A 26424-nucleotide genomic window follows, 5' to 3' on the forward strand; every position below is an offset into this window, starting at 1 on the left:
TAAAGAAAGAGGCTTAGTGAAGGCAGAGCTGACTGGCATGAAGACCAGGTTAGAAGCTCTTACCGTGATCCCCCTGAGAGAGGTTGGTGGTGGTTGCACTCAGGTGTGGCTTTGAGGATAAAGAGGACAGGAGGCAGGAAGGAGCTGGTAAAGTGGTGGTGTTTATGGCATTTAGAAACCAAGTCCCTGTGGGTGAGGTGGGAATCTGGGATGACCCTTAGGTTTTTGTTGTTGTTGTTTTTGTTGTTGTTTTGGTTTTTTTTTACCTAGATAGTTGGATAGATGTAGTGTTGGAGAGAATGTAGACAAGCAGACCTCTAAATTCTGCCTAGGACTACATATGCTTGGCATGTACTAATCATCCATTTAGGGTTGCTATCATTGTAATCATAGGCTAAACTCGTCTGATTAATTCTAACAGAACTCTCTAGGAAGTGCTGTTCAAATATCATGATCGATATTTGGCATTCTCTAAGCAGACTGGTGCAAATCGCAACTCTTCAGCTCTATGACTTTAAGTGTCTTCACTTTTCTTGGCCTCACCTTCCTCCTATATATCAACCCGGCAGCGTTTTAATGAGAACCTGAGATAAGAGATTTGAAGTGCTTCGCGTGGCACCTGATGCATGGTCAGCTTAGTGAAGGCATCACTGTTGATTGGCAGCCTCCAAGTGAGGGTGGGGTTCTCTCTTATTGAGAGCACAGGGTCTTACACTTAATGGATGGCCAATAAATATTTATTGAATCTATAATAATGCTATTTCATCTTTTCTGATTGTCTTTCTCCTAACCTGCCAGAGGTGGTTAACCTTCTTTTAAAAAGGTTCTTTTTATGGTTTTGTCCTTGCATGGTTTATCTTTACTTAAACCTTATTTCGTTTGATCCCCCTTTTTCACTTATAAACGACGACCCACATTTCATAATTTCTGACATTTTCCTACAAAATGTCTCCTTGGCAATCCTCCATCTGCACGCCTAACCTCACACAAGAGTGTATTCGATAGTGGGATTTGGGTCCTTGTGTGACTGGACTTCGATAAGAATTACTAGGAGTGCTGAACCTTTTCTAAAATTCTCATTGGGCTCCAGGACTTCAACTAGCAAAGATCAGTCTATTAAGGACTTGGTGAAACAGCTTGAATTTAATCAAAGTGGACCAGAGTCACTGCAAAGACATAATTCGATCAGAAATATTTGCACACGAACCTATCAATTCTAGGCATGACTGGAAATTAGCAACTCTGTGATAATAAAGAAGAATGTGAAATAGCTCTTGAGTTCATGAGTCTTTGCCTGTCTGCGTGTTTTAGTTGGAGGATTCAAAATATATATTCTATTATTTTACATGTGGCATTAGTATAAGCCTTGGATAAGTTTATACTGGTATCATTGATCTTTTCCCATTTTGCTCCCTTTTACTGGTTATAAATGAAAATAGATAAGCATAAAAAACCCCCCAGAAACTACATTAAATTGTAACAAAGAAAAAAATCATCTATTTTGGCTCCTTCTACCACCCAAAGACACACATAACATTTTAGTATTTTGAGTTAAGCTCTATCTATATGTAGATAAATGCGCTCTCCATAAAATTTATAGTACTTACAATACGGTTTCATATTTTGCTTTTTCAGAAGTTCTAATAAGAGCATTTTCCTGTGTCATTAGTCTTTGAAAGTAGAACTTGAACGCTTGCATAATGTTCCATTATACATGTAAACATTCCCATACCCTGAGATATTTTGGTTGCTAGTCCCAATAATGCCATAATGAAATCTTTGTGCGTAAAAATCTTTGTGCAAAAATTTTACATGTCTCTAAATATTTCCTTAAGACAGATCCCCAGCAGCAAAGTAACATTTTGAGACTCTAGATCCATACTGTTAAACTGCTTTTCAGAAAAGTGGAGTGAATTTGCACTTTGGCCAGTGTTGTGTCTCGGCTGGTCACTGAATCACCCCTCACTATGATCTATCTGATTTTTCACAAACCAGACAGTGCACTGGTTGGTCAGATTTGTTTTAACTGCCTCCCAGGTGGTACTTTCTGTCCTATCCCCACAATGTGACTTTTGGACACTTTTAGGACTAACTTGCCATTTAAAGGGGAAAGCTTTTTTTTCCTGAAGCGTAAAGCTAGATTTCTATTCATGAGAAATTTCAAATGGTTGTTTGATGTTTACAGTGTTGCAAGTTAAGTTCCTTAAATGTGGCATCCATTTTAAATGTTTTTATTATTTAGCACCCTTCACACAAAACTAAAATCAAGCATCCCTCTTCCCCACCATGTTTGGGGGCTTATGTAGCAGCAGTAATTCCAAATAAATATCCCAATTAGTTGATCCTTGGATGTTTGGACAGCTATTTGAAATCTGGGCAGTTTTCCATTATGTTGCACCTTCTGAAAATTATTTTTAAAAAATACATCATGCTTTAGTTTTAGTTTGTAGACATGAGAATTTTATGTATGTAGCCACTGCTTTCTTCATTTATCACTAAAAATACTTTATTTTATTTTTAAGATTTTATTTATCTATTTGACAGAGAGAGACAGCGAGAGAGGGAACACAAGCAGGGGGAGTGAGAGAGGGAGAAGCAGGCTTCCCGCTGAGCAGGGAGCCCAATGTGGGGCTCGATCCCAGGAACCTGGGATCATGACCTGAGCCAAAGGCAGACGCTTAACGACTGAGCCACCCAGGCGCCCCTCATTCTTAAATAAGGCATAAACGAATTACTTTCTTTCTCTCTACTCAGTTCAGTTCAGGTTCACAGATGAAAACCAAATGCTAGATACTATGTAAGCACAAGGGACATGCGCACACACACACACACAGAACATAGACAGAGACAGATCCCTTACCAGATCAATGCGGTACAATGTGACATGTGCTGGAACACACTTTTGATCACCTTGCGTGATATACTCACTACGAGAGTCCCTTCCCCCAGTGAACAGGTTACTCAGATAAACCACATCTGTGCTCTTAGGAACTGACCATTCGACAACCAGTTTCCATTCAAGCACTGCTATTTCCCCATGTGAATTTCTGTGCCTGCCTTGCATCTCAGCATCTTTTTCTTCATGTCTGTCTGGTGGTTGTAAATATTGGTAAATATCAAGAAATATGATGCAAGTAGATTGCAAAGTAAAACTGAAAACCTTAAAAAAAAAAAAGATGCAGTTGTCATGAAGTTGATGAAAGTGATATTGGAGCAAAGCTAAAGCTACCTACAAAGCCCCGTGAGGATGTGACAGAGTTAGACCCTTAACACAAGAGGAGAAACTGACACAGATAGTACATCAGGATAAGTGCTTCACAAAAGAATAAGTTGCATAACAGCTGCTCTATAATAGAGGACCTTGGTAAAAAATGATAAAGCCTTCAGAAACATTTTTGCAAAAATAACCTTTTACACCACTGGGGTGCAAAAGTAATGATGTCATATCACAAAATTTTGTCACCCCAAAATCAAACATTCAATTGTTCTAGAATTAGGACATGTTTATAACTATGACTTATTTTTTAAATGATGACTTATTTTTATAATACTTATTTTATTTTCTAATTTGAAATCTTAATCAAGTCTTTTAATATAACTTATTACTTGATGTTGGTCTCTGTATATTTAGTTATCTACTGTTGTGTAACAAGCCAGCCCAAACCACAGGTTTCAAACAACCATTTTATTATGTCCCATAAGTCTTCGGGTTGGCCAACTTTTGCATCAACATGGATGGGACTGGAGGAGATTATGCTAAGTGAAATAAGTCAAGCAGAGAAAGTCAATTATCATAAGGTTTCACTTATTTGTGGAACATAAGGAATAGCATGGAGGACATTAGGAGAAGGAAGGGAAAAATGAAGGTGGGGAAATCGGAGGGGAAGATGAACCATGAGAGACTATGGACTCCGAGAAACAAACTGGGGGTTTTAGAGGGGAGAGGGGTGGGGGGATGGGTTAGCCCAGTGATGGGTATTAAGGAGGGCACGTACTGCATGGAGCACTGGATGTTATACGCAAACAATGAATCGTGGAACACTACATCAAAAACTAATGATGTAATGTATGGTGACTAACATAACATAATAAAAAAAAAAAACTCTGTAGGTTGGCCAGATTGTACTGGTTGGCTGTAGCTGGGCTTGCAGTCATGTGGGATCTTGGCTGGGTTAGAATGTTCAAGATGACTCACTCATTCATCTGGTACCTTCTCAGGGACAGCTGCAAGGCTGAGCTCAGGAGGGATGCTGGGTGACTGGCTCTTATATTCCCCATGTGATCTGAGGGCCTCTCCTTCTCCACATGAGGGATAGTCAGACTTCTTACATCACAGCTCAGGTTTCCCCGGAACATGAAAGCAGAAGCTACTTCTAAAGACTTGGGTCCCAAACACATGGCATCACTTCCACCACATACTATTGGTTTGATTGAGTCATGGGTCAGCTTGGCTTCCGCGTGGAAGGGGGTTGCACACAGATGTGAATATTGGAAGGCAGGGTTCACTGAAAGCCATCTATGGATGCCAGTGAACACACTCTATTGAGCGCATTCATTTAAAAAGGCATTTCCAGTACTAGTTACCCATGGAAAATGAGGACCCCCTATAGCTGCAATCGCTTCGGTGGGTCATTTCCAAAAGCCTAATGAGCTGTGATGTCAATCACCAACAGTCAGCCTACTTTTAAGAATCACAGGAATTCAAGCGAAGGAATGAATTCAAGCGAAGGAATTCATTTATAAGCAGATTACAGCCTCAGTTTGATTCATAAACTTCAGCCGCTTATTGTTAAATTTATGAAAGAACAAGTTTAGGTGTATTTGCCTAGGGATACTCAGCAAATGTTTGGAAAATAATTTAACGTTTGGTGTATAATAATAATTTTGAACATTTGTATTTGCTTTATAATTTAGGTAGTGCTTTTAGGTATCACCTTATTTGCTTTTCATTTCAAATCTTACATGGTAGATCAGGCAGATAGGATTCCAGTTTTCAAGTGAGGAAACTAACTCAAGGTAAATTTTAAATTTTTTAAAATGTGTAAATTTTTCAGTTACACAAGTAGGAAACATTGGAACCAGAACTCCAAGTTCAGGGTTCTTTCAAACCAGCCGTCCCTCCTAGAGTTCTTTCAAACTGAGAAGGATCTCAAACTGAAACCCATTCATTCTCTCTCCATGTACATGTGTGTATGTATTCACACGTATATAAACTGTATGTTAAAAAAATTCTTAATAAGTACAGCCTTCACTGATAGGTAATGAATGAAATTCATTCTTATTACATATATATGTATGCACATGGATATAAAATATACATTTTAAAGTACACCTTCATTGATAAATGAATATTCTTCATTGAATGATCTTTAGAAGGTCATTAATATCCATTTCAAGCTAAAGGATATTACAGAACCATGAATGTCTTCTGGAAGTCATCTGGTCCAACCCATTCATTTCACAGATGGGAAAAGAGGCTCAGAGTGGTTAAGTTACTTGCCCCAAATCACACAGCTATTTAGCGGAAGAGCCAAGAACCTGAACCTACTGTTCTTGCAACTAAATCAAGCCACCTCAAGAATAGCCTTCCAAATGAAATTGTGTGAGGAACATGATACTTTATATGTTTAAAAAATTAACCTGCGATTCACCTGGAATTCAAAGTAACACAAATTGTAACTCTTTAAGTGACTAAAGGCAGTTAAGGACCAGCTGTGCAATTTGCAGCAAATATTGGTGTTTCTGTGAGATAGCCTAGTGCTAAGAATCCATGGAAGAGGAAAGCTGAGAACTAGCCTCAGTGTAGAGAGTTCTTTAGGGGGAAAAAGAAGCCATAATCGTTGTATCCAATAACTTGTTCCATGTTCCACTGAAAGGATTATGCTAGTAGCAAAATCAAGGAATTTACGTCAAACAGTCTCACAGAAGTGAGTGTGGAAACTTTTTCTGAGAATGAGGGGTTGAGATGAGCTAAATCTTGTTGTTTTTTTTCAAATGAAAAAACTCCCGTAAAGGTCAGTTCTGTAGACAGCATTTTGACAGCATTTCACTTGTCCCAGCTCCAATGTTACTGTGACAAGTAGTGAGTAATGTTGCTTTTTGACCTGAATAGAGATCCAGGGCTTTTCTTCCCTCTCCCTCATCCTTTCCCTCCTTCAAACTCCCTTCCCTCCCTTTTTCTACTAAGGAGAAAATGTTTTCAATTTGTTGACTGAACAGATACATTCCAGAAGCCAGTCTTAATATGAGTAGTATTTACCAAAGTCCTAGTGTGTGTGACTTGAAGAGCTGATCATTTAGCACGTGTTTGACTAAAGAGTCAACTTAAAAATGGGCCGAGGACCTGCATAGAATTTTTTCCGAAGAAGACATACAGATGGCCAACAGATGCATGAAGAGATGCGCAGTATCACTAATCATCAAGAAAAGGCAAACTGAAACGAGAATGAGATGCCCTTACACCTGCCACAATGGCTAGTATCAAAAAGACAAAAAAATGACAAGTGTTGGCGAGGATGTGGAGCTAAGGGAACCCTTCCTCACTGTTGGGGGGGAATGTGGGTTGATGCAGCCACTATGGAAAACAGTATGGAGGTTCCTCAGACAACTAAAAATAGAAATGCCATATGATCCAGCAATTATACTTGTAGGTGTCTACCAAAGAAAACGACCAAAGAAAACGAAAACACTAATGAAGAAAGACATATGCACCCCTCTGCTTACTGCAGCATTACTTACACTAGCCCGTTAGGGGAGCAATCCAAGTGTCCATCGATAGATGAATGGGTAAAGAAGATGAGGTACAATGGAATATTACTCAGCCATAAAAAAGAAGGAAATCTTGCCATTTGCAAATAGATGGACCTAGAGGGCATTATGCTAAGTAAATAAGTCAGACAAAGACAAACACCATATGATTTCACTTATTCTGGAATCTAAGAAACAAACACAACCAGAAACAGACTCATTGATACAGAGAACAAACTGGTGGTTGCCAGAGGGGAGGCAGTGGGAGAATGGGCAAAAAAAACCAAAGGGGATTCAGAGGTACAAACTTCTAGCTATAAATCACAGGGATGAAAAGTACAGCATAAGGAACATAGTCAATAATATGTAATAATTGTATGGTGACAGGTGGTAAGTAACTACACTTATCATGGCAAGCATTTCCATAGTGTATATAATTGTTGAATCACTAGATTGGACACCTAAAACTCATATAATATTGTACATCAACTGTACTTCAATTAAAAATAAAAATTTTAAAAACAAAGTCAATTAAGCTACAGGCCCCATCCCAACAGTTGAACAGCCCAATGTGATTTCTGACTTGAGTAATTACAGGACTGAACTGACCTATCATTTTAGATGAACTGTTCACATTAAGTTGCTCGGGACCGGGAAGGCCTGAGCCAACTCAGGGGAAGGGACCTTTCCCAGGCGCACTCATCTATCAGTGCCTTTTTCGAGGAGTGTCACTTCCTGGGTACATCTTCATCACCATCTTTGTATTTGTTATTTGGAATTTGGAAATATCCTCAGATGTCTCTCCAACTTCCTTAGTCAAATGGGAAAAAAAGGCTAAAAAAAAAAAGGCAAAAAAAAAAAAAAAACCCTTAGGAATGAAACCCACATTTTCCTCTGAATACAAGAATCATGCTGCTCATTTATATCTCTGAGTGGTTTTGTTTTATTTATGTCACTGTTTGAAGAACTTGCTGGGTCCCATTATTGTTCTGAAGTGGTCGGATTTCCTCCTCCTTTTTCAGGCATGGCTATTGAGTTTTTTTGACAATGCTTAATATGAAAAGTCATAAATCTCCATGCAGTAGAGCCATAGAACTATATGTATCTGGGCAAGTGGGCATGTGCTGGGTGTGAGGAGGAAATCTTGTGTCACCATTGTTCTGCCACCAGACCGATGCTGTCGGAGAGAAGACATGTCACAGGCTTGAACCTGCACGTGAAAGAAGTATTCAAACAAGCTTTAAAAAATATTATGTGGTTTTACAAATATTTTAGTCACAAATCAGATGTCAGCTCTAAGTGCAGTGTTTATAGAGTACCGCTGCTCTGTGTGATACAGCCCCATAAAAAGATAGAAGTGCCTGCATATTTGCACCAGAAGGCACTTTTTTCTGAGGAGCCCATTATTTGGGGGATACTTTTATAGCATCAGCAAGTCCAGTTAGAAACTTCCAGTACTTCTTACTGCTTCTGCTTTCTCACCATCTCCACTGGTGTCCTCTCAGACCAAGCCACCACCTGATTTTTTTTCCAGGTTCTAGCAACACCCCACTGCAGGAGCACCGGCACCCCCCTTCATCCATTCTCCATGAGACTGCTAGTTATTCAGTTCATATCTTCTCCTGCATAAAACTCTGAAATGCTTTCCCATTTTTTCATCAGGTAGGGTTTGATCAGGGAAAGAAAACAACTAGAGGTGAAATGGAACAAGGATTTAGTATAGAGATTCGAACTTACGCAGTTCTTGGGGAAGTGAGCTGAAAATCAATTCACCCAACATCAACTTGCCAATTTGACCCCTGCATCTAAAATTGCAGAGCAGGTACCTCCAGCCAGGTCCAGGACCAGGTGTGACAGAGGCAGGGGCAGGAAAAGGGCATGAGTCTATGAAATCCAGGAGGACACTCATTCGTGTGTAAAATTTTCAGGAAGTCCTATCCTCTGAAATGTGAAATGTAACCGAAATGAATATTCAACTCAGGGAGACAGAAAAATCTTAAGCATAACGGCCTGAGTGAAATAACTGTGGCAAAATCTTGGGGAAACAAAAAGAAAATTGCCCCCCAAACTCCCCACCCACCACCAAATCTCCAACAGTTTGGCAAATTTGCTCTATATTTTATAAAAGTTAATTTGTGCATGTATTTTCAAAAATGACACATCCTACATATTGTCTCTGGTTTCCAGCTCAACCCTATAGTACTCGTTCTCTTCTCTTGTCTTTTTTTTTTTTCCTTTGAAGTGTGCTTCTATACGCATTGGGGTTAGAAGTATTGTTTCCTTTGACCAGGCTTGTACCAGTAATTGCAGACTAGCCTCGGTGTCTCTGACTGCTCAGATTTCACATTTGAAGTACAACAAAGCTTTTGGCAACTGCGTTTATAGCTCCGCTCTTTTCCCACTACCTTCTGTTGCAGGTGTGTGCAATGCTGAAGCTTCCCATGGATGCTCTGGAAAATGCTGGGAGCCTGCTTTTTTTGGTGCGGGTCACTCCTGTCTGTACACCGGCAGCTCTCATTGTCCATGACCCTCCTCCGTACCCTGTGAACTCTTCACTCTATGGTGGAAGGCCAGTGGTAGCCCCTTGCCTATACGGCTTTCAGGCTGAATGTGGGTGAAAGAGCCATACAGGAACTGCGCGTAACCGTGCAGGAACCATGAGCATTATATACATATTTTTTCATGCTAAAAGACACATTCCAGCTTAGAGTAATGTCGGCTACAGTTTGTTCTTTCATCCTTTCTTATCCTTTAAGTGTGAGTTACATTGTTTGTGATCATAGGAAGCAGCAACTCGCTCTGCCTGAGGAATTTCCCAGGAGAGATGACATTTAAGTGGTTTTTTTTTTTTTTTTTCACAGATTCACAGGTTGTGAGCTTGCAACTTACTAACATTGCTCTTTCAAATCTGTATCAATTAACCATGCAGTTTGGTACTTTTCTAGTAAAAGTGCTACTGCTGTTGGTTTTTTTGTTTTTTTTTTCCTTTTTAAAAAATTGAAGCCTAGTTGACATGCAATGATAGTGACAGTGTTTCATCAGTTTATCCAAGTTTATGGGCCCCATCAGCCAAAAGGAAGGAAAGAACAAATTAACCCCTATGGAAGATTGAATCGATCATTAATGAACTGTGATTTTTGTCACCAGAAAGAACTAGCTACCTATTCCTTGCTCTCAGTAACAGGGAATAAGGCATTGAACAGTGAGGTCCTAGACATCATCAAGGAAAATCATTGTCCTGTGCGGTGACCGGCAGGCACACGGCGACTCTCTAAACAGACACCAGCTTCTGTCACCATGTGAATTATTTAGATGATGGAAGCTTGGCTTGCAGAAGAGCACTTCCAAGGAAAAACTAATGGCCATGCTAGCCACACGTCCTACAGTTGTCTATCAAACAGTCGAAATCAATTATTTACACATTATGGGCCAATACATGTCAAACTGCTCAGTTCCAGATAATTGCAGTGGATTGATGTTAAACTGCCTTGGGCTCGGTGCTCCTTTCTCCCCAACCCTGGTCTCTTTTCCCCTTGTCTCTTGAATGTACCACTGCGAATCATCCTCTACCTGCTGCTCCCCCCAAATGATCTCCTCTCTAACCAAACACTCCCTCTGAAAAAAAAAATAATAAGCTAGGGAATACATAGTAGTTCCAATGTAGCCGAACAGAACAGAACTATCATTTGTTAACCAAGTGCTGTGTGCCAGACCTGTGGTAGCTTTGATACTTGGAAGCTCATTTCACTGAATGCCTAGGACAGCATAGGAAATGTGCTTTTGTTATTCTAATTTACAGATAAGAAAACTGATGCTCAGAAGGTCAGGGATTTCAGAATGTCTTTAAGGAACAGCTTGAGAGCTTCAGAGGCATGTTCTTTTACCTGGTTCCCAGTCAATGTGTCAGCATCCTCCGAATGTATGCGGCTAGCACTCGGTGTAGACCACTGTTTCTGGCAGGGGTTTCGCTCTTGGCCACGAAGGTGTTTGTCTTCACACTTTCAGTCATGCCTTCTTTCCAAGAGAATCCCTTCATTTAGGAAACATACGGACGCATGAAAGCTCTGGAGCTGGAGTTCTTGTTGTCAGTGATGGAAACTTGGTGAATACTTAGTATGTGTTACAAATGAAAATAAATAGGATAAATAGAGAAGTTTTTACTCTTTGGAGACAACAAATTTCAGTTTCAATTAAGTTATAGTCGCTTTCATTATAACAAAGGGTTTTTGGTTTTCGTTTTTTTTTTAAGATTTATTTATTTGAGAGCACGCATGTGCGTGCACTCATGGGGGGGAGGGGCAGAGGGAGAGAGAGAATCTTCAAGCAGACTCTCCGCTGAGCATGGACCCCTCCACCCCCGACCCGGGGATCAATCCCAGGATCCTAAGATCATGACTTGGGCCAAAACCAAGAGTCAGACGCTTAATCAGCTGTGCCACCCAGGCGCCCTGGAGTTTTGCTTTTAATGATTTTCGAAGTATTTCTGACTATGTGCCCTAGACAAAAGAAAAAATCTAGAGCAAGAGAGGTTTTTATTCTTGTTTTTTATTATTAAATCTAGGCGTGCCCCCCCCCAGTTGTTTTTTGGGGGAATAATCTGTGAAATGATCAAGGTCAAAGATTTTTGTCCTACGTGTATTTATATCTACAATTTCTGGCACATGATGGACCTTTCAACAGAAGTTTGTTCACTTGGATAGTGAATGAGTAATGGAATGATCAGTAGCCTCAGTATATTTAATTTATTTGAAAAATGACAAATGAAAAAGTTCTGATACAAGGCTGGTTTTGACATGTTACTGATTATGAGGAGTTTTTTTTTTTTTTAATGGAGATTACTGTTGAATTAACCAAGGAAGTATAGCCATGACTAATGAAATAAAATTAAGCAAAAGGAAACTGTGAACTGAATACCAAGAAATATTTTCAGTAGATGAGGTTGGGATTAAGTCAGGCAAAGGAGTCCCAGTAGAAGTGGCCGGGGGACATCTAACACCATGCATGTCACTTAAGGCTGCAGTGAACTTCCACAATTTACTAGAGACTGACTCTGGCTTTGGCAGGATGATAAGTGGGATCATATCTCTAGTTTCACTGATTCTCTTTCTTACACAGGTATACATTCGCAGCCTCCCATCCCCGATGGATAGAATTTATGGGTGTGTTAAATTTTCTGATTATAGTTTTTTTTTTTTTTTTCCAGAAAACACTCTTTTCAGAGCATCTCCTGGTATCACCAGAAATGTCTTCCTTAAGTGGGAAAGTTCAAACGGTTTTGGGCCCCGTGGAGCCCAGCAAACTGGGCCGTACTCTGACCCACGAACATCTGACAATGACCTTTGACCACTGTTACTACCCACCTCCTCCGTGTCATGAAGCTGCCTCTCAGGAACCTATTATGATGAAAAACTTATTCTGGATTCAAAAAAACCCTTATTCCCATAAAGAGAATCTTCGGCTGAATCAGGAGACGGAAGCTGTAAGGGAAGAATTGTTGTATTTTAAAGCCAACGGTGGAGGGGCTCTGGTGGAGAACACAACCGTTGGGATTAGCCGAGACGTGAAGACTCTGAGGTGGCTTGCGGAGGAGACGGGCGTCCATATCATATCTGGAGCTGGGTTTTACGTGGAGGCAACTCACTCTCCGGAGACCAGAGCCATGTCAGTGGAGCAGGTGAGGAGCCCTGAGGACTTGGACAATATTTGCGTGTCAATTCAGAAAGGCCAGAACCTCAGACATTGGATTTTCCCTCTGTGCCATCTCCATTGGGGAATGTCACTGGCTCAGAGGTAGCTGGGCATTGCGACAGAAATGTGCTAGCTAGCAATGACATCTGCCCGTGGGGACCCAAACTAGGAACATTTCGTCTCATAAAGAAAAGAGCGTCAAGGGAGGAGAGCTTAACCCACTAGTCACTGAAAAATCCCAAGTGTTAACACTTAGATTTGGATATGTGGTACTTCTGCTCCATAGTGGTGCTTCAGCCTGTTTGTAAACCTCATTTTCCCATTATAAACTGCAGTTATGTAACCTCGATTTTCTTTCTGGATTTTGTAATAACCAGCAATAAAAATTCACTGTAGGGTGAGACTTGGCAGGCAGAGACTTGGCACACGGGCGAATAGGTTTCCTTCTTTTACAAAACAGGAAGGGTGGAAGAAAATCCATTCCTGTTTTTGTTATCATATGATCTTAAGCAAGAATTGGCAGAAGGAAGGAAATCTTTCAGAGAGAAACAGAAAGAATTAGCCACAAAGCTTCTTGGCATATATATGTGCTCTCCTTCTGAACGTGTCTGTGTGTGTTTATACATGTTTATACCTATTGGCTATATTTATACGTGTCATCCATTGCCTGCTTGAAAGGCATAGCGCGTCAGCTGCAGTCTTTGCAACGATTCAGTTAATCATTAAAATCTTTGTATTGCAAAACTTTATCTGCATCATTTTCCAATCAGACCTTTACTTTTTTATATGCTTATATTATTTGAAGACTATCCTGAAGTCAGCCATTACACGTTCTTCCAACCACTCTTAGTAGTAATATACATATGAATCAAAAAATGTCATATTAGTATTGTGTGCTGTGAATATTCTATGCTGTATGGGGTTAAGCACTGCATAAATAAGGGAGAATTAAAGGATTAGTTGATACGGTTGATGTATGTTCAAGGGCAGTCTTTTTATGTTCTAGATGTTTCTCAGGTTAAATTATAGATTTTTTTTTCTCATCTGAATGTACTTTCATGAAGTCACATTTTTTCCCCCTATAGCTTCCTCAAGTCACAAATTTCTCGTTAAATAATCACAGTAAGATATTATTGAATCTTTGATTTAGAATAACTTGTTGAATTTGAGATTTGGCTTTTCTCATTGACCCATATTAATTGAATAGATGGTGAATATATTCTTAAAAGAACGAATGGCTGAAGGAATACATCCATTCACATACTGTGGCGACTCTGGGTTGATAAATTCCAGCCTACAAAATGTTTCCTTTCCTGCTCTTCCTTAGCTTACTGATGTCCTCATTCATGAAATTCTCCATGGGGCCGATGGAACGACTATCAAGTGTGGCATCATCGGAGAAATTGGTTGCTCCTGGCCTCTGGCTGAGAATGAGAGGAAAGTTCTTCAAGCAACTGCTCATGCTCAGGCTCAGCTGGGCTGTCCTGTTATTATTCATCCTGGGAGGAATCCAAGTGCACCATTTCAGATCATCCGAGTGTTGCAAGAAGCAGGTGTAGACATCTCCAAAACAGTTATGTCCCACATCGATAGGTAAGCAGACTCTCTCCAAATTAGTTCAAGTCACCAGATGATTATGGATGATCAAATAAATAACATCAGATAATTGAAATGCTAATCACCTAGAGAAAACCACTAACTACCTGGATGACAGTGTTTTACAAGAGACATTCGTAAAAGTCAGTGCTGCCTTTTCTGTGTCCTGACTCTGGGTCTGTTCGTGTTCTAGGTGTTTTGTGTAAATCATTTCTTTTAATTTACTTAATCCTTCATAACCCTTCATAGTAACTGTCCCTGTGTACTTCACTTCTTTGCCTCCGGGTCTGATACCACAGTAGCTGCCAAGTCTAGATGCTCAGTATTTGTCAGTAGTTAGAGTGAAAAATTTATCTGCAAATATAAAGGGAAGGGAATGTGAATGGTTTCACACTGAGAAGAAAATCATGAACGTAAATATGCAAATTTGCTGTTGTGACTGGTGGTTTGAGTCATCTGAATTTGGGAAAATGCAATTATAAAACGTAATACTGGGGCATAAGCCTGGGTGGCTCACTCAGTTGAGCATCCGACTATTGATTTTGGCTCAGGTCATGATCTCAGGGTCGTGAGATCGATCCCTACGTGGGGCTCCGGGCTCCACGCTGAGCCTGGAGTCTGCTTGAGATTCTCTCTCCCTCTCCTTCTGCTCCTCCCTTCCACTCTCTCTCTCTCTCTCAAATAAATAAATCTTTAAAAAAAACATAATAGTAATGGGTATATTATTTGTTTGGTAGTATTCTTAGTTTCCACTGGCTACTATAACAAATTATAAGAAACTAGGTGGCTTTCTCACAGCTCTGGAGGCCTGAGCTGCACTTCCTCCAAAGGCTCTGGGGGAAAATCCTACCTTGCCTCTTCCATTGTCTGGTTTCCTTGGCTTGTGGCTACATAACATCAGCTTCTGCCCTTTTCTTTACATGGCCCCCTCCTGTCTGTCTGTGTCTTCTCCTCTTTTGTTTCTCAGAAGGGCACATCATTAGACTGAGTGTCCCCTCAGACAACCCAGAATGATCTCCTCTTGAGATCCTTAACGTCCATCACAACTGCAGACTCTTTTCCCAAACAGGGTCACTTTCAGAGGTTCAGAGGGTTAACACATGGACATATCTTTTTGGAGCTCACTGCTCAACCCCAACACATTATATTAGATGTGTAGGGGCCCGCAAAATAAGTGACTGTTTGAACAGATGTTGGCTGCAGTTCATTTTATGAAGAAGCCTAACAGTATTGCAAAGGCTAGACATTGGCCTTCAGATGAAGTTGATTAAGGAATTAACACAGGAAAAAATGAGACTAATAATACATTACGATTATTTCTATCTTGCATATTGGAGTAAAGCCATATTAACAGACCGATAGCTCCTCATCGTCACACCTGGCATTCCGCTATCTAATAAACTAACAGTCCTACAGAATGTATTGATAAAATGCTTCTACTTAATAGAAATATTATAAAATCCTGGGCTGAAAAGAAATTAAAAGCTATAATTGTGGCAGAATGGAGAAGGCGATATTAATGGAGAGACTGAGAACATCAAGGTAAAGGCAGTTTTCCTGGCAACTGGGTTGGTATCAAGATCAATACATGGCTATTTTCAAGATCTTCTGGTTGTACTGATAAAGTAGAGGGATGCTTCTAGATCTCCAGTAGTGTGTCCTAGTGTGAAGAATAGAATCTTTGGACCTAGAGGACTCCTGATTTTACATCCTGACCCTACCATTTCCTGTGAGATCTAGGGTAAGTTCATATGAATTTAAAATAATGTATTTGATAATGTTACCTTGTATGATTTAGAACGTATATAGCATCTTTAATCCAGAAGGATGATTCTTTAATACTTTTTAAACAGTCTGAACTATGTCATGCAAATGAGTAAGATAATATATATTTTTAAATTCTATAAATATTTCTTGGGTTTTTGGAAACATTGTATTCTGCTGTTATTATGCTCTCTATAGGTCCATTAGACTACAGTTAGTAACCAGGCTCAAGTATGCTATATTCTTGCTGACTTTGTGACTGCTCAATCTATTGGTTACAAAAAAAAAGAAGTATGTTAAAAATCTATTATAGTGGATTTTTAAATTTCTTATTGTACATATTTCAAGTTTTTTCTTTATATATTTTGAAGCTATGCCATCACATGGATACAAGTTGTTTCACTTCCCTGGAGAACTGAAACTTATTTCAACATATATTGAATTGCTTTATCTCTAGTAATTTGAGTAATTCTTTTTGTTTTAAAGGCTGTTTTATCTGATATTAATGTGACTATCCTGATCTTTCTGTGTTGGTTTTATAATTTAGAGATGTCTTACACACACCCAGCACGTGGCTGGGTTTTGGGTTTTATCCAGTCTCTTTTTCTAGATGAAAACTTCAATTTTTTTACGTTGACTATGTTTACTAAAATATTTGTTCCCACTTTTTTTCTTAAGATTTTATTTATTTAATATTTATTTGAGAGAGACAGCGTATGTGTGTGGGTGGGGGGAGGGGTAGAGGCAGAGAATCTCAAGTCAACTCCTCGCTGAGCATGGAGCCCAAAGCAGGGCTCTATCTCAGGAGCCCAAGATCATGACCTGAGTCAAAACCAAGACTCAGACGCTTAAAAAACTGAGCTATCCAGGCACCTCCCCCCCACTTTTTTTCTTTTTGTCATAGTTAATGTCATCCTTTCTTGATTTCTTTTATTGATTTTTTTCACCTTCTTATTTTATCTTTCCCCTTTAAAATCTTTTTTTTTTTTAAGATTTTATTTATTTATTTGAGAGAGAGAATAAGATAGAGAGAGCATGAGAGGGGGGAAGGTCAAAGGGAGAAGCAGACTCCCCGCTGAGCGGGGAGCCCGATGCGGGACTCGATCCTGGGACTCCAGGATCATGACCTGAGCCGAAGGCAGTCGCTTAACCAACTGAGCCACCCAGGCGCCCTATCTTTCCCCTTTAATACTTTGGAAGGTATCTATACTATTTCTATCCTATCAGTGGTTATAATAGAAAATGTAACATGTACATTTAACATATCACATTTTAAATATAATAAATATTTTACCAACCTTCCTGGTAATACAAAGACCTTAGAATCCTTCGACTTCAATCATTTACCATCTGACTTACATACTACTGATTTTCCAGGATGGGTGTCTATTTTCCTTTTTTTAATCTGAGTGATTATACATTATCTTACTATTATAAAACATATAGATAGATGGTCAATGTATATTTAGATTAGCCTTTCTGTTTGCTATTTTCTTTGCTTACCATTCCCTCTTCATCTCAGGTCTTTATCCTTGAATTTCCTAAGGTACATCATTTGAAGTTCCTTCAGTGTGTGTCTGTTTTGGTAATACATACTTAGTACATATGTATCTGAAAATGACTTCATTCCTTCATTCATAAGAGATAATTAAATAGAATACGTGATTTACAATAATTACTTAGACAATTCTACCTAAAAGTTATTTTTTCTAAGTGCTTTAAAGATATTCCATTTTCAACTGACATTCGTTATTGCTGTTCATAAGTCGGCTGAACCTAATTATGCTTCCTTGGGAGTAACTTGCCTTTTCTTTCTGTTTTTAACATCTTTGTCTCTGGGAGTCTATATCTGCACTATGATCTATCTCAGTGTGAATTTCTTTTTATCATGTATGCTTGGGATTCCTGGATATGAAGATGTATTTTTTCTTCATTTTCTTTTCTTTTTTTTAAATTTTTATTGTTATGTTAATCCCCATACATTACATCATTAGTTTTAGATACAGTGTTCCATGATTCATTGTTTGTGCATAACACCCAGTGCTCCATGCAGAACGTGTGAAGATGTATTTTTTCATTTGTTTCTGGAAAACTTCAGCCATTGTCTCTTCAAATAGTGCTTCATCCATATCTTCTTATTTTCATCATAAACTCCAGTTTTAGATATGTAAGATCTGATGACCTGTCCTACAGATTTCTTAACGTCTCATTCATTTTTCCATCCATTTGCATATTGGACCTATTTTCTTAAAGTTCTTTCTTCCTATTTACTACTTCTCTCTCCAGCAAAATCAATCTGCTGCCCTAATCTATCAATTTGGTTTATAATATTAAGAAACAGAAAACTTAAACCCATAGTCCTTTTAAAAAAATTTCTATAAATTCTATTTGTTTACTTTTTTAAAAGATTTATTTATTTATTTTGGCGGGGGAAGAGTGAGTAGGCATGGGGGAGGGGCAGAGGGAGAGAATCTCAAGCAGACTCACTGCTGAGCGTGGAGCCATCGTGGGGCTCCATCTCTGCACCCAAGACATCATGATCTCAGCCTAAATCATAAGTCAGTTTTTAACTGACTGAGCCACTCAGGCACCCCTCTATTTGTTTACTTTTTTTTTTAAGGTTTTAACATTCTTTATTTTAGACATTTAGATTTAAGGTGTTGAAACCTACTTGGTTTTGTGGGAAGGAGACCCAGACTGGCAATGTGTTATGGAAAATCTAGCTGTAACTGACAAGAGGCTCTCTAGTAAACCAATGGGCATATAATTTGGATGAGGGTATAATTTTTTAGAGAGAGATAGTGCAAGCGAGAGCTAGCATGGGAGAAGGGGTAGGTGGGAAGGGGTAGAAGAGAGGGAGAGAGAGATTCTTTAAGCAGACTCCGAACTCAGAGCATGGAGCCCAACACAGAGCTCGATCCTACAACCCTGAGATCATGACCTGAGCTGAAATCAAGAATCGGACACTTAACTGACTGAGCCACCCAGGTGCCCCTATTTGTTTACTTTTTAATTCTGCTTGGTTAATTTTGATAATTTATTTTTCCTTCAGTATGTTTTCAGTTAAATCTTTAAAAAATATTAAACAAATATTTACCTTTGATTAATAAATCTAATTTCTGGGCGCCTGGGTGGCTCAGTCGTTAAGCGTCTGCCTTCGGCTCAGGTCATGATCCCAGGGTCCTGGGATCGAGTCCCACATCGGGCTCCCTGCTCAGCAGGAAGCCTGCTTCTCCCTCTCCCACTCCTCCTGCTTGTGTCCCTTCTCTTGCTGTGTCTGTGTCAAATAAATAAATAAAATCTTTAAAAAAAAAAAAAATAAATAAATCTAATTTCTAATGTCTTTCTCCCCCTGATTTTATTGTTTGTTGGTTCTTTGGGCTCTCATTCATGTGAGATTATTTTCTTGTATTAAAAAAATGTTATTGTGATCTTGGATTCCTTGAAAATTATTATGAGTCCTAGGCTGGAGGAGTTTTTCCCCCATTCGTTTGTTGGTTTGTTTTGTTTATTTCTTGTAGGCAGTTAGGGGGCACCATCAATCTGGGACTACTCTAAACTCAATTTCTAAAAATTAAAAAAAATTATTTATTTGTGGTAAAATAGTCATAAAATTTACCATCTTACATCCATTTTGAAGTATAGAATTCAATAGTGTTAAATATATCCACATTGTTGTGCAACCTAAGTGCAGAACTCTTCATCTTGCAAAAGTGAAACTCTCTACTCACTGAACAACTCCCTACTCCTCCTCCCCACTGGCCAAGGCAACCACCATTCTACTGTTCACCTCTATGAATCTGACGACTCTCATACAAGTGGAATCATACAGGATTTGTTTTTTTCGTGACTATTTTTTTAAAGATTTTTATTTATTTATTTGAGAGAGAGAGAGAGAGTGAGCGGGAAGGAGAGGGAAAGAGAACCTGAAGCAGACTCCACGCTGAGTGTAGAACCCAATGTGGGGCTTAATCTCACGACCCAGAGATCATGACCTGAGCCAGAACCAAGAGTCGGACACTCAACCAACCCAGCCACCCAGGCGCCCCTTTTTGTGACTCTTTAAACTTTTGACTTGAGGGGTTTAGAACCACACAAGTTCTATGAATTCCATCTCCCAAACTCAGTGAATAGCAGGCTTGCAGCTATGGATTCTTACTGGAGATGGTTTTTCTCAATCTGCTTCCCTTTCACCAGAAAACAAGACGGAGAAAGGCATATAATCTCCAAAGATTCCATCTGTGGACCAGATTTTGCCTCCTCCTCTGCCCCCCTGGGTGTTGTCTGGGGTGAGGGAGCACTCCCTTTATGTGCTGATGGGAACCGTGTCTCCAGTTTACCTCCTAATTACCCAGGCTGGGCTCTGTCTCGCTTTGGCCCGTTAACCTACCCCCCACCCGCCAGGCAAATGGGTGCTCTAGGTCTCCCCTTATCTCTCACTTTCTCTGCTGTCTTGTTTCTGCACCGTGAGCAAGTCCTTTACTTCCCCACCAGCCTAACCAAGCATTTAAAAATAGGATTTTTTTCCCCTTTCATTTTATTCAGTATTTTACATGCACTATGTAGGACAGGCTTTCTGTGAACATTTCATCCACCATACTGCTTGAACTGGTCCATGATGATTAAAGAAGAATCTTTCTAATTCTCCGTATAGTTAGACACGTTGGTAAGTTAGAAGATTATGCTTGTAAAAACTAATGATGTAATGTATGGTGATTAACATAACATAATAAAATAAAATTAAAAAAAAGAAAGTAAACTTTTGTTGGAAATTGTGAAATAAAATTTAACTCCAAGTACAGTAGGACATCCTTGCTCATAAAATCAAACAACATATATATTGTACACATATGTGTATTTTCTTTTAAATAACAAAGCTACATTGTCTGATTTTTCAGTGCCTCCCTCTAGAATGGCTCAGGATGGAACTGAGAGGTTGGCCTGACATCAGACAAATTCAGAGCATCCTGGGAAATCCTGAGACCGTTTCTAGAGCATCCCACTCATTCTGTACCTCTATTAAGGATGATGCAGGGTTCCAGTGTCTGAAAAAGAAATACAAAGAAGTAGGAACATTTCAGGGTAGAGGCAACTGGGCAAAATGGCTTCAGAAGAAAAGTAGTGCATTTGGAAAAACAAATGAAATAAATTAACAGAAAAAAAAAATACTCGGGGAGGCAGATGCAGGCAACTTTGGCCTTTTGATGTGGGTGTTCACAGCAAGACAGTCGCCAGGCAGAAGTGTGACTAGGTCAGCCTTTCACAGACTCCTGAGGTCTCCTGGGCTGCACAGACAATCTGATCTGTATTGAAAGGGCAAGGATTTCAGCTTTTATAATGGGGACAAATCACAAAAGGGCATGTATTTTGTGTAACAAAATACACAGACAGCACACAAAAGTAGAGCATTCTGAAAACAAGAACTCCAGGAAAACCAAACCAAACAAAGCACAGAACCATTCGTTTCTCCCGCCATGCCTTTTTAGGCATCCAGGAGAAGGCTCTGAACCCACCGGCTGTTGTGATTGCGAAGTGACAAGTCAAGGCGCTCGCTCTGCCCTGCAGCTGCTTTTACAACACTGGGCTCTCTACCAGGACCGACGCTCAGCCTTGACTACCTATCAGATTGGTGCATTTAATCCCTTGAAGGTAGGACTTCTATCATTTGAGAATACAAAATAAAATACTCCAGGATGTCCACAATCATGTTAAAGCAATGAAATATTTTGAAGGTATATAAATCTTCACTAGCATTCACGCATAAGGCATTTTCTCTTAAAATACATGCACACGCGCACACACACACACACACACACACACACCCATAGCAACAACAGCAAAACTGCTACCCGCCGATCCAAAAGGAGCAAATGGGACGCTGAGAGGGAAGAGTTAATGAATGGCAGCCACCTCAGGACACCTCTGAACCACATTGTTGGCATGTGACCACTTGTGACCTGCTTAAGGTCGTTTACCTGGAGATAGCAACCTTGACAAGATAAATCTGCTTCTGTGTCTAGGCCCTCCCCTAACCATCTGTTCTCTTTAAGAAATATGGGCCTGTGGACGTGCCTGTGGACAGCAGTGAATTTAGCTCCAGGGAACACTGTGGGGGCGGGGGGGGGCTGCCCTTCACAGTTATAGCCACCCAAAGTCAACAGTTATTAGAAAATAACACCAGCCCTTAGGCATCCCTGTTTGGGTTGTTAATCCACAAAGGCTTTATTCCTTTTAATCATTTATTCTAATTTTACTACCTGTTAAAACTCTATCTCCATTTCCAGTTGGCGTAGAATCACAGCACTGTCTCTGCCCCCGGTCTAATACAGGGTGTGTGGGATTCGAGAAGAGATACCCCACGGATGGTCTTTTTGCAATTCATCTCCAAGGAAATTTTATCCGTCATGTACTATAGAGGAGCCGTAGGTATTTTTGTGACAATACAATTCTTTCGTTACCAGTGAAAGCTGGGTAAAATGGCAGGGCTGGGAGGCATTGGGGTACTAACTATTTCCTGATTAAGTTTTGAGTCTCAGAGAGGGCCAAAGACAGGTGCTATGCCTCCATCTTTTTTCTACTTGGTTATCTATCTAACAAAGCACGGGGCTTTGATGGAAATCCAGGGCCTAGAGTTTGATGAGGGGCACAATAATAATTAGGTGCAGGAATATAGCCCACCTCTCTTTGAAAATCGCTCCCTGTGGAGGGTAGAATTTGACCCAAGGGTTTTGAAAGAGAAGTGAGAACACAAGGGATGGGCTAATAACCCATTTTGTTCTCTGTACCTCTGATTATTCATGCCAAATTCACCTGACTCTTTAAAGTATACAATTTTCATACATGTTTTTTCATGCTTTTAATTAGATGAAGCTAGAGGGTGGAATATTACTTCATTCATTCATTTAACAAATATTTATTGAGTGCCTCAGGGACCAGACACTGGGATATAGCAGGGAACACAACACATTCTCTGCCTTCAAACTGATGGTTGAATTATAATTATGTGACTTTTAACCTTACAGTTGTCTTTGAAAAGCCACAAAAAAATTATTATCTGGTATCCTCGGAACTGCACCTTTTTAATTCCTATGAATACTAGTGAATTAACGTGAAATCACTCAAAATCAATTCCAGGCAAATGCTTGGCAAACTTAAACTCTTCAAAACATCTTTATATACTCAAGTAGTATGGTAGGATTTTAAAGAAAGAACAATTGGTATGTCATGCACATGAAATGGTTCATAACATCTAGAATCCTGTGTGTACAATGCAGTAGTTCTTAACACTTTATTATTAGCATTATGCATATGCATGCATTATGTGCATAAGTAGCGTATGCCTGAGAGGAATGAGTACACATTGTGAGTATATACATTGTGCACATTATTTATAGTAAAGACAACTTATTTAGTCATATTGGCTCAGATCCTACCATGGAGTGAAAAACTAAAGAAATCAGTTCAGGCAACAAAGTAGGGGCCTGATAAGCAAGTGAGAGTCTTTAAAAGAAAATATGTAGTAAGAACACTCCCTTTTTTAAATTTACTAATGTCTACTGACATTTCTTCTGCTATCGCTATGGCAGATGATAGGAAAGAAAAACTAGGAAAAAAAAAAAGCCTAGATGCTTTTAAACATGTCATTATGGCCGCTTGTCTGTAACTTGTCACACTGTGGCCAAATTTTATATAAAGATCTACGTAGGTTTGTAGAGAGTACTCACTGACATAGAAACACAAACTCTGAATATATTTAAGGTTAAAACTGTGTGATGACATTGGCAGGAGCTATTCCTTCATCAATGCAATGTATATCCCTTCTGTGTATGTTCTACGCATGGGATGATGGAGAAACGGGGTGCTGGAGTCGTGTTGCTTAATTTCTGGTTCTGACACCAGCACTTTTGTGTGATCTTGAACAAGTCACGCAAGCCTTCCAGTCCTTTGCTCCTCTGTCAAAAGGGGTTAAGAAAAATTACTTCTAACCCTTAAAGTGTTATGTGGATTCCCCCCTATTATTGTCTATCATGGATTTCCTTTAATTGCAGGACCTATGTAATAAGAAAAAAAAAAGTCCAGACAAACGTGTGACGGACTGAAAGGTAGCAGAACATCTTAAAATACAGAAATAATGCCAAATAAAATGCAATTAAGTTATGCTGATAATTGATATTTGTGGAGTATCCCAGATTGTCCTCCTTAACAGACATTTGGGCAGAGCAGCCCATGTTGGGGCCAAAGAAGGCACCGGTCAGGTATTCTCTCCTGTACCTTATACCCACCCAAACCTTCTACCAGTAATTTTTTTTTCCTAAAGCAACTTTTCATGACTCTGACACCGTTCCCATGAAATGTGACATTTTAACAAATAGGATTGTCATGTCTATGAGATTTATCTTCACTCTTCTCAGTACCATCGTTCCCTGAACTGTGTACCACCTTACATGAGAAACACAACCTCTTTTGTGCTATGTGGCAGCTGGAAAGTTCACATGGTAAAAAGCTCTTCCTAGGGTATACAAACTGTGAAATGTATTTTAAAATAAAGTTTTAATTACCCTTCGCAATTCAGAGCCAGCTTCTGGTTTTAGTCTAATTTAAACAGGGTTTTTCTCTCTGGCAGCCATCTGTTCCTTTTGCGTAAGCCTACACTTAAGTCATAATATTGAAACTGTGACATCATTCCTTCTATGATGTCATTAAATATCTCTGTAAGGTGGGGACCTGGGTAGTCAGGGAAGTGAATAATGTAGGAGCAAGATGCTTGTTCAACTGTAGATAATGGGAAATACAATGAATACAGAACAACCTGAATTATTTTTCTATTGCTTTTCATTCCCAATTATTTTCTCATGTTGAAAAGACTGTTCCATAAAAGTAATGCCTTAATACATAAAGATAAATGAAGCTTTAAAATGCTTACATATATGGAATAAACAAGCATGGTCATGTGAATGCACCATTCTAATTGCAGGTCTGACTTTGTGTGAAACCAAAGTTTCTGGGCGGTATTTAATCGAAATAACAAGTTATGCTTTCTAACCATAGGCAATGTTTAGACCACAATTTAAGAACTAGGTTTATTCAGGGGGAGGCTGGGAAGATGACAGAGTAAGAGGACCCTAAGCTCGCCTTGTCCCACAAATACAACACAATAATGCATCAGTGTGAATGACCCGAAGACTACCAGAACAAACTCGACCACTGAAAGCAGAGAAGAGGCCACATCAAAGAGGGCACAAAGGGCAGAGACGCAGTGTGGACAGTGTGGAGAGAAATGGGCTGGCTGTCCTTGGGGGATGGGGCAGCCTTGGGTGAGGAAAGGAGAGAGAAATAGACTAATACCTGGGGGAGCCTGCACAGGGAAGATGACTCTCCAGAACATTTGGCTTTGAAAGCATGAAAGGCCAAATTTTCTGAGTTCTTATCAGAACTTAACCAGAGGGACTTGAAGCCTGGAATTTTAAAAACTGGAGGGCTCAGTTCTGGTAAAGCCCAGAGTGGAATAAGAAGCTGAATTCCTGCCCTTAAAGAGACAGCACAACAAACAGCCCACAGAGATACAGCCCAGAAGCAGCAGTTTGAAAAACATCTGGGGTATGTGGGAGAGAAAGCTATTTACTCATCTCAGAGCATGTTTGGAGGGGAGGGATCATTGGAAGATGCCTTCAGGAACAAATGAGCTGTCAGATGTCATCTTCCTCCCTTGCTTCTCAGCATAAACACACAGCCACCTGTGGGAACCAGCAGGGTACCGCCATCCACTACCTAACTTGTTTACACCAAGCCTCACTCACCTAGGCTTCAGTGGCTCTGTTCAGAGGTCCATGCCAAGACACACAGTAAAAATGATTAAAAAAAATCTTAAAAGCCACAAAGGGGGGCACTGGGTGGCTCAGTTGGTTGAGCTTCCAACTCTTGATTTCAGCTCAGGTCATGATCTCAGGGTCCTGGGATCAAGGCCCGTGTCAGGCTCTGTGCTCAGCAGGGAGGAGTCTGCTAGAGATTGTCTCTCTTCCTCTCCCTCTGCCCCTCCCCCTCCCTGAAATAAATAAGTTAGTTTTTTTAAAAAGCAGCAAAAGAAGACAGTTACATACAAGGGAAACCCCATAAGGCTACCAGCAGATTTTTCAACAGAAACTTTGTAAGTCAGAAAGGAGTGGCATGATCTATTCAAAGTGCTGACAGGAAAAAATCTGCAGCCAAAAATACTCTATCCAGCAAGGCTATCATTCAGAATAGAAGGAGAAACAGAGTTTCTCAGACAAGCAAAAGGTAAGGAGTTCATGACCACTAAACCAGCCCTACAAGAAACATAAAAGAGACTTTTTGAGTAGAAAAGAAACACCATAAGAGTAAGAAAAGTAGGAAACATAAAAGCAGTAACAGTAAGTATATCTGTAACAATCAGTCAAGGGATTCACAAAATAAAAGGATGTAAAATATGACACCATATAACTAAAACATGGGGTAGGAGGGAGAGGAGCAAAAAATGGGTTCAAACCATCAACTTAATATAGACTGCTATATGCAGAAGATGTTATATACAAACCTAATAGTAATCACAAATCAAAAACCAGTCATAGATATGCAAAGATAAAGAGAAAGGAACCCAAGTATATCACTAAA

The 26424-nt window shown here is 39.7% G+C and overlaps 1 protein-coding gene across 2 annotated transcripts in view; it reads left to right on the forward strand.

Moving 5' to 3' along the window:
• PTER (phosphotriesterase related) overlaps positions 1 to 26424 on the forward strand; it is a 67337-nt gene that overhangs the window by 21431 nt on the left and 19482 nt on the right. For both annotated transcript variants that reach the window (XM_032425755.1, XM_032425754.1), the window contains exons 2-3: positions 11951 to 12421; positions 13763 to 14028. In XM_032425755.1, the coding sequence (XP_032281646.1) occupies positions 11990 to 12421; positions 13763 to 14028 (698 nt within the window). In that variant the 5' untranslated portion in view covers positions 11951 to 11989. The remainder of the gene's footprint in view (positions 1 to 11950; positions 12422 to 13762; positions 14029 to 26424) is intronic.

This window comes from Phoca vitulina, unplaced genomic scaffold (genome assembly GCF_004348235.1).
Source record: "Phoca vitulina isolate PV1807 unplaced genomic scaffold, GSC_HSeal_1.0 scaffold33, whole genome shotgun sequence".
In the NCBI taxonomy this organism is placed as follows: domain Eukaryota; kingdom Metazoa; phylum Chordata; class Mammalia; order Carnivora; family Phocidae; genus Phoca; species Phoca vitulina.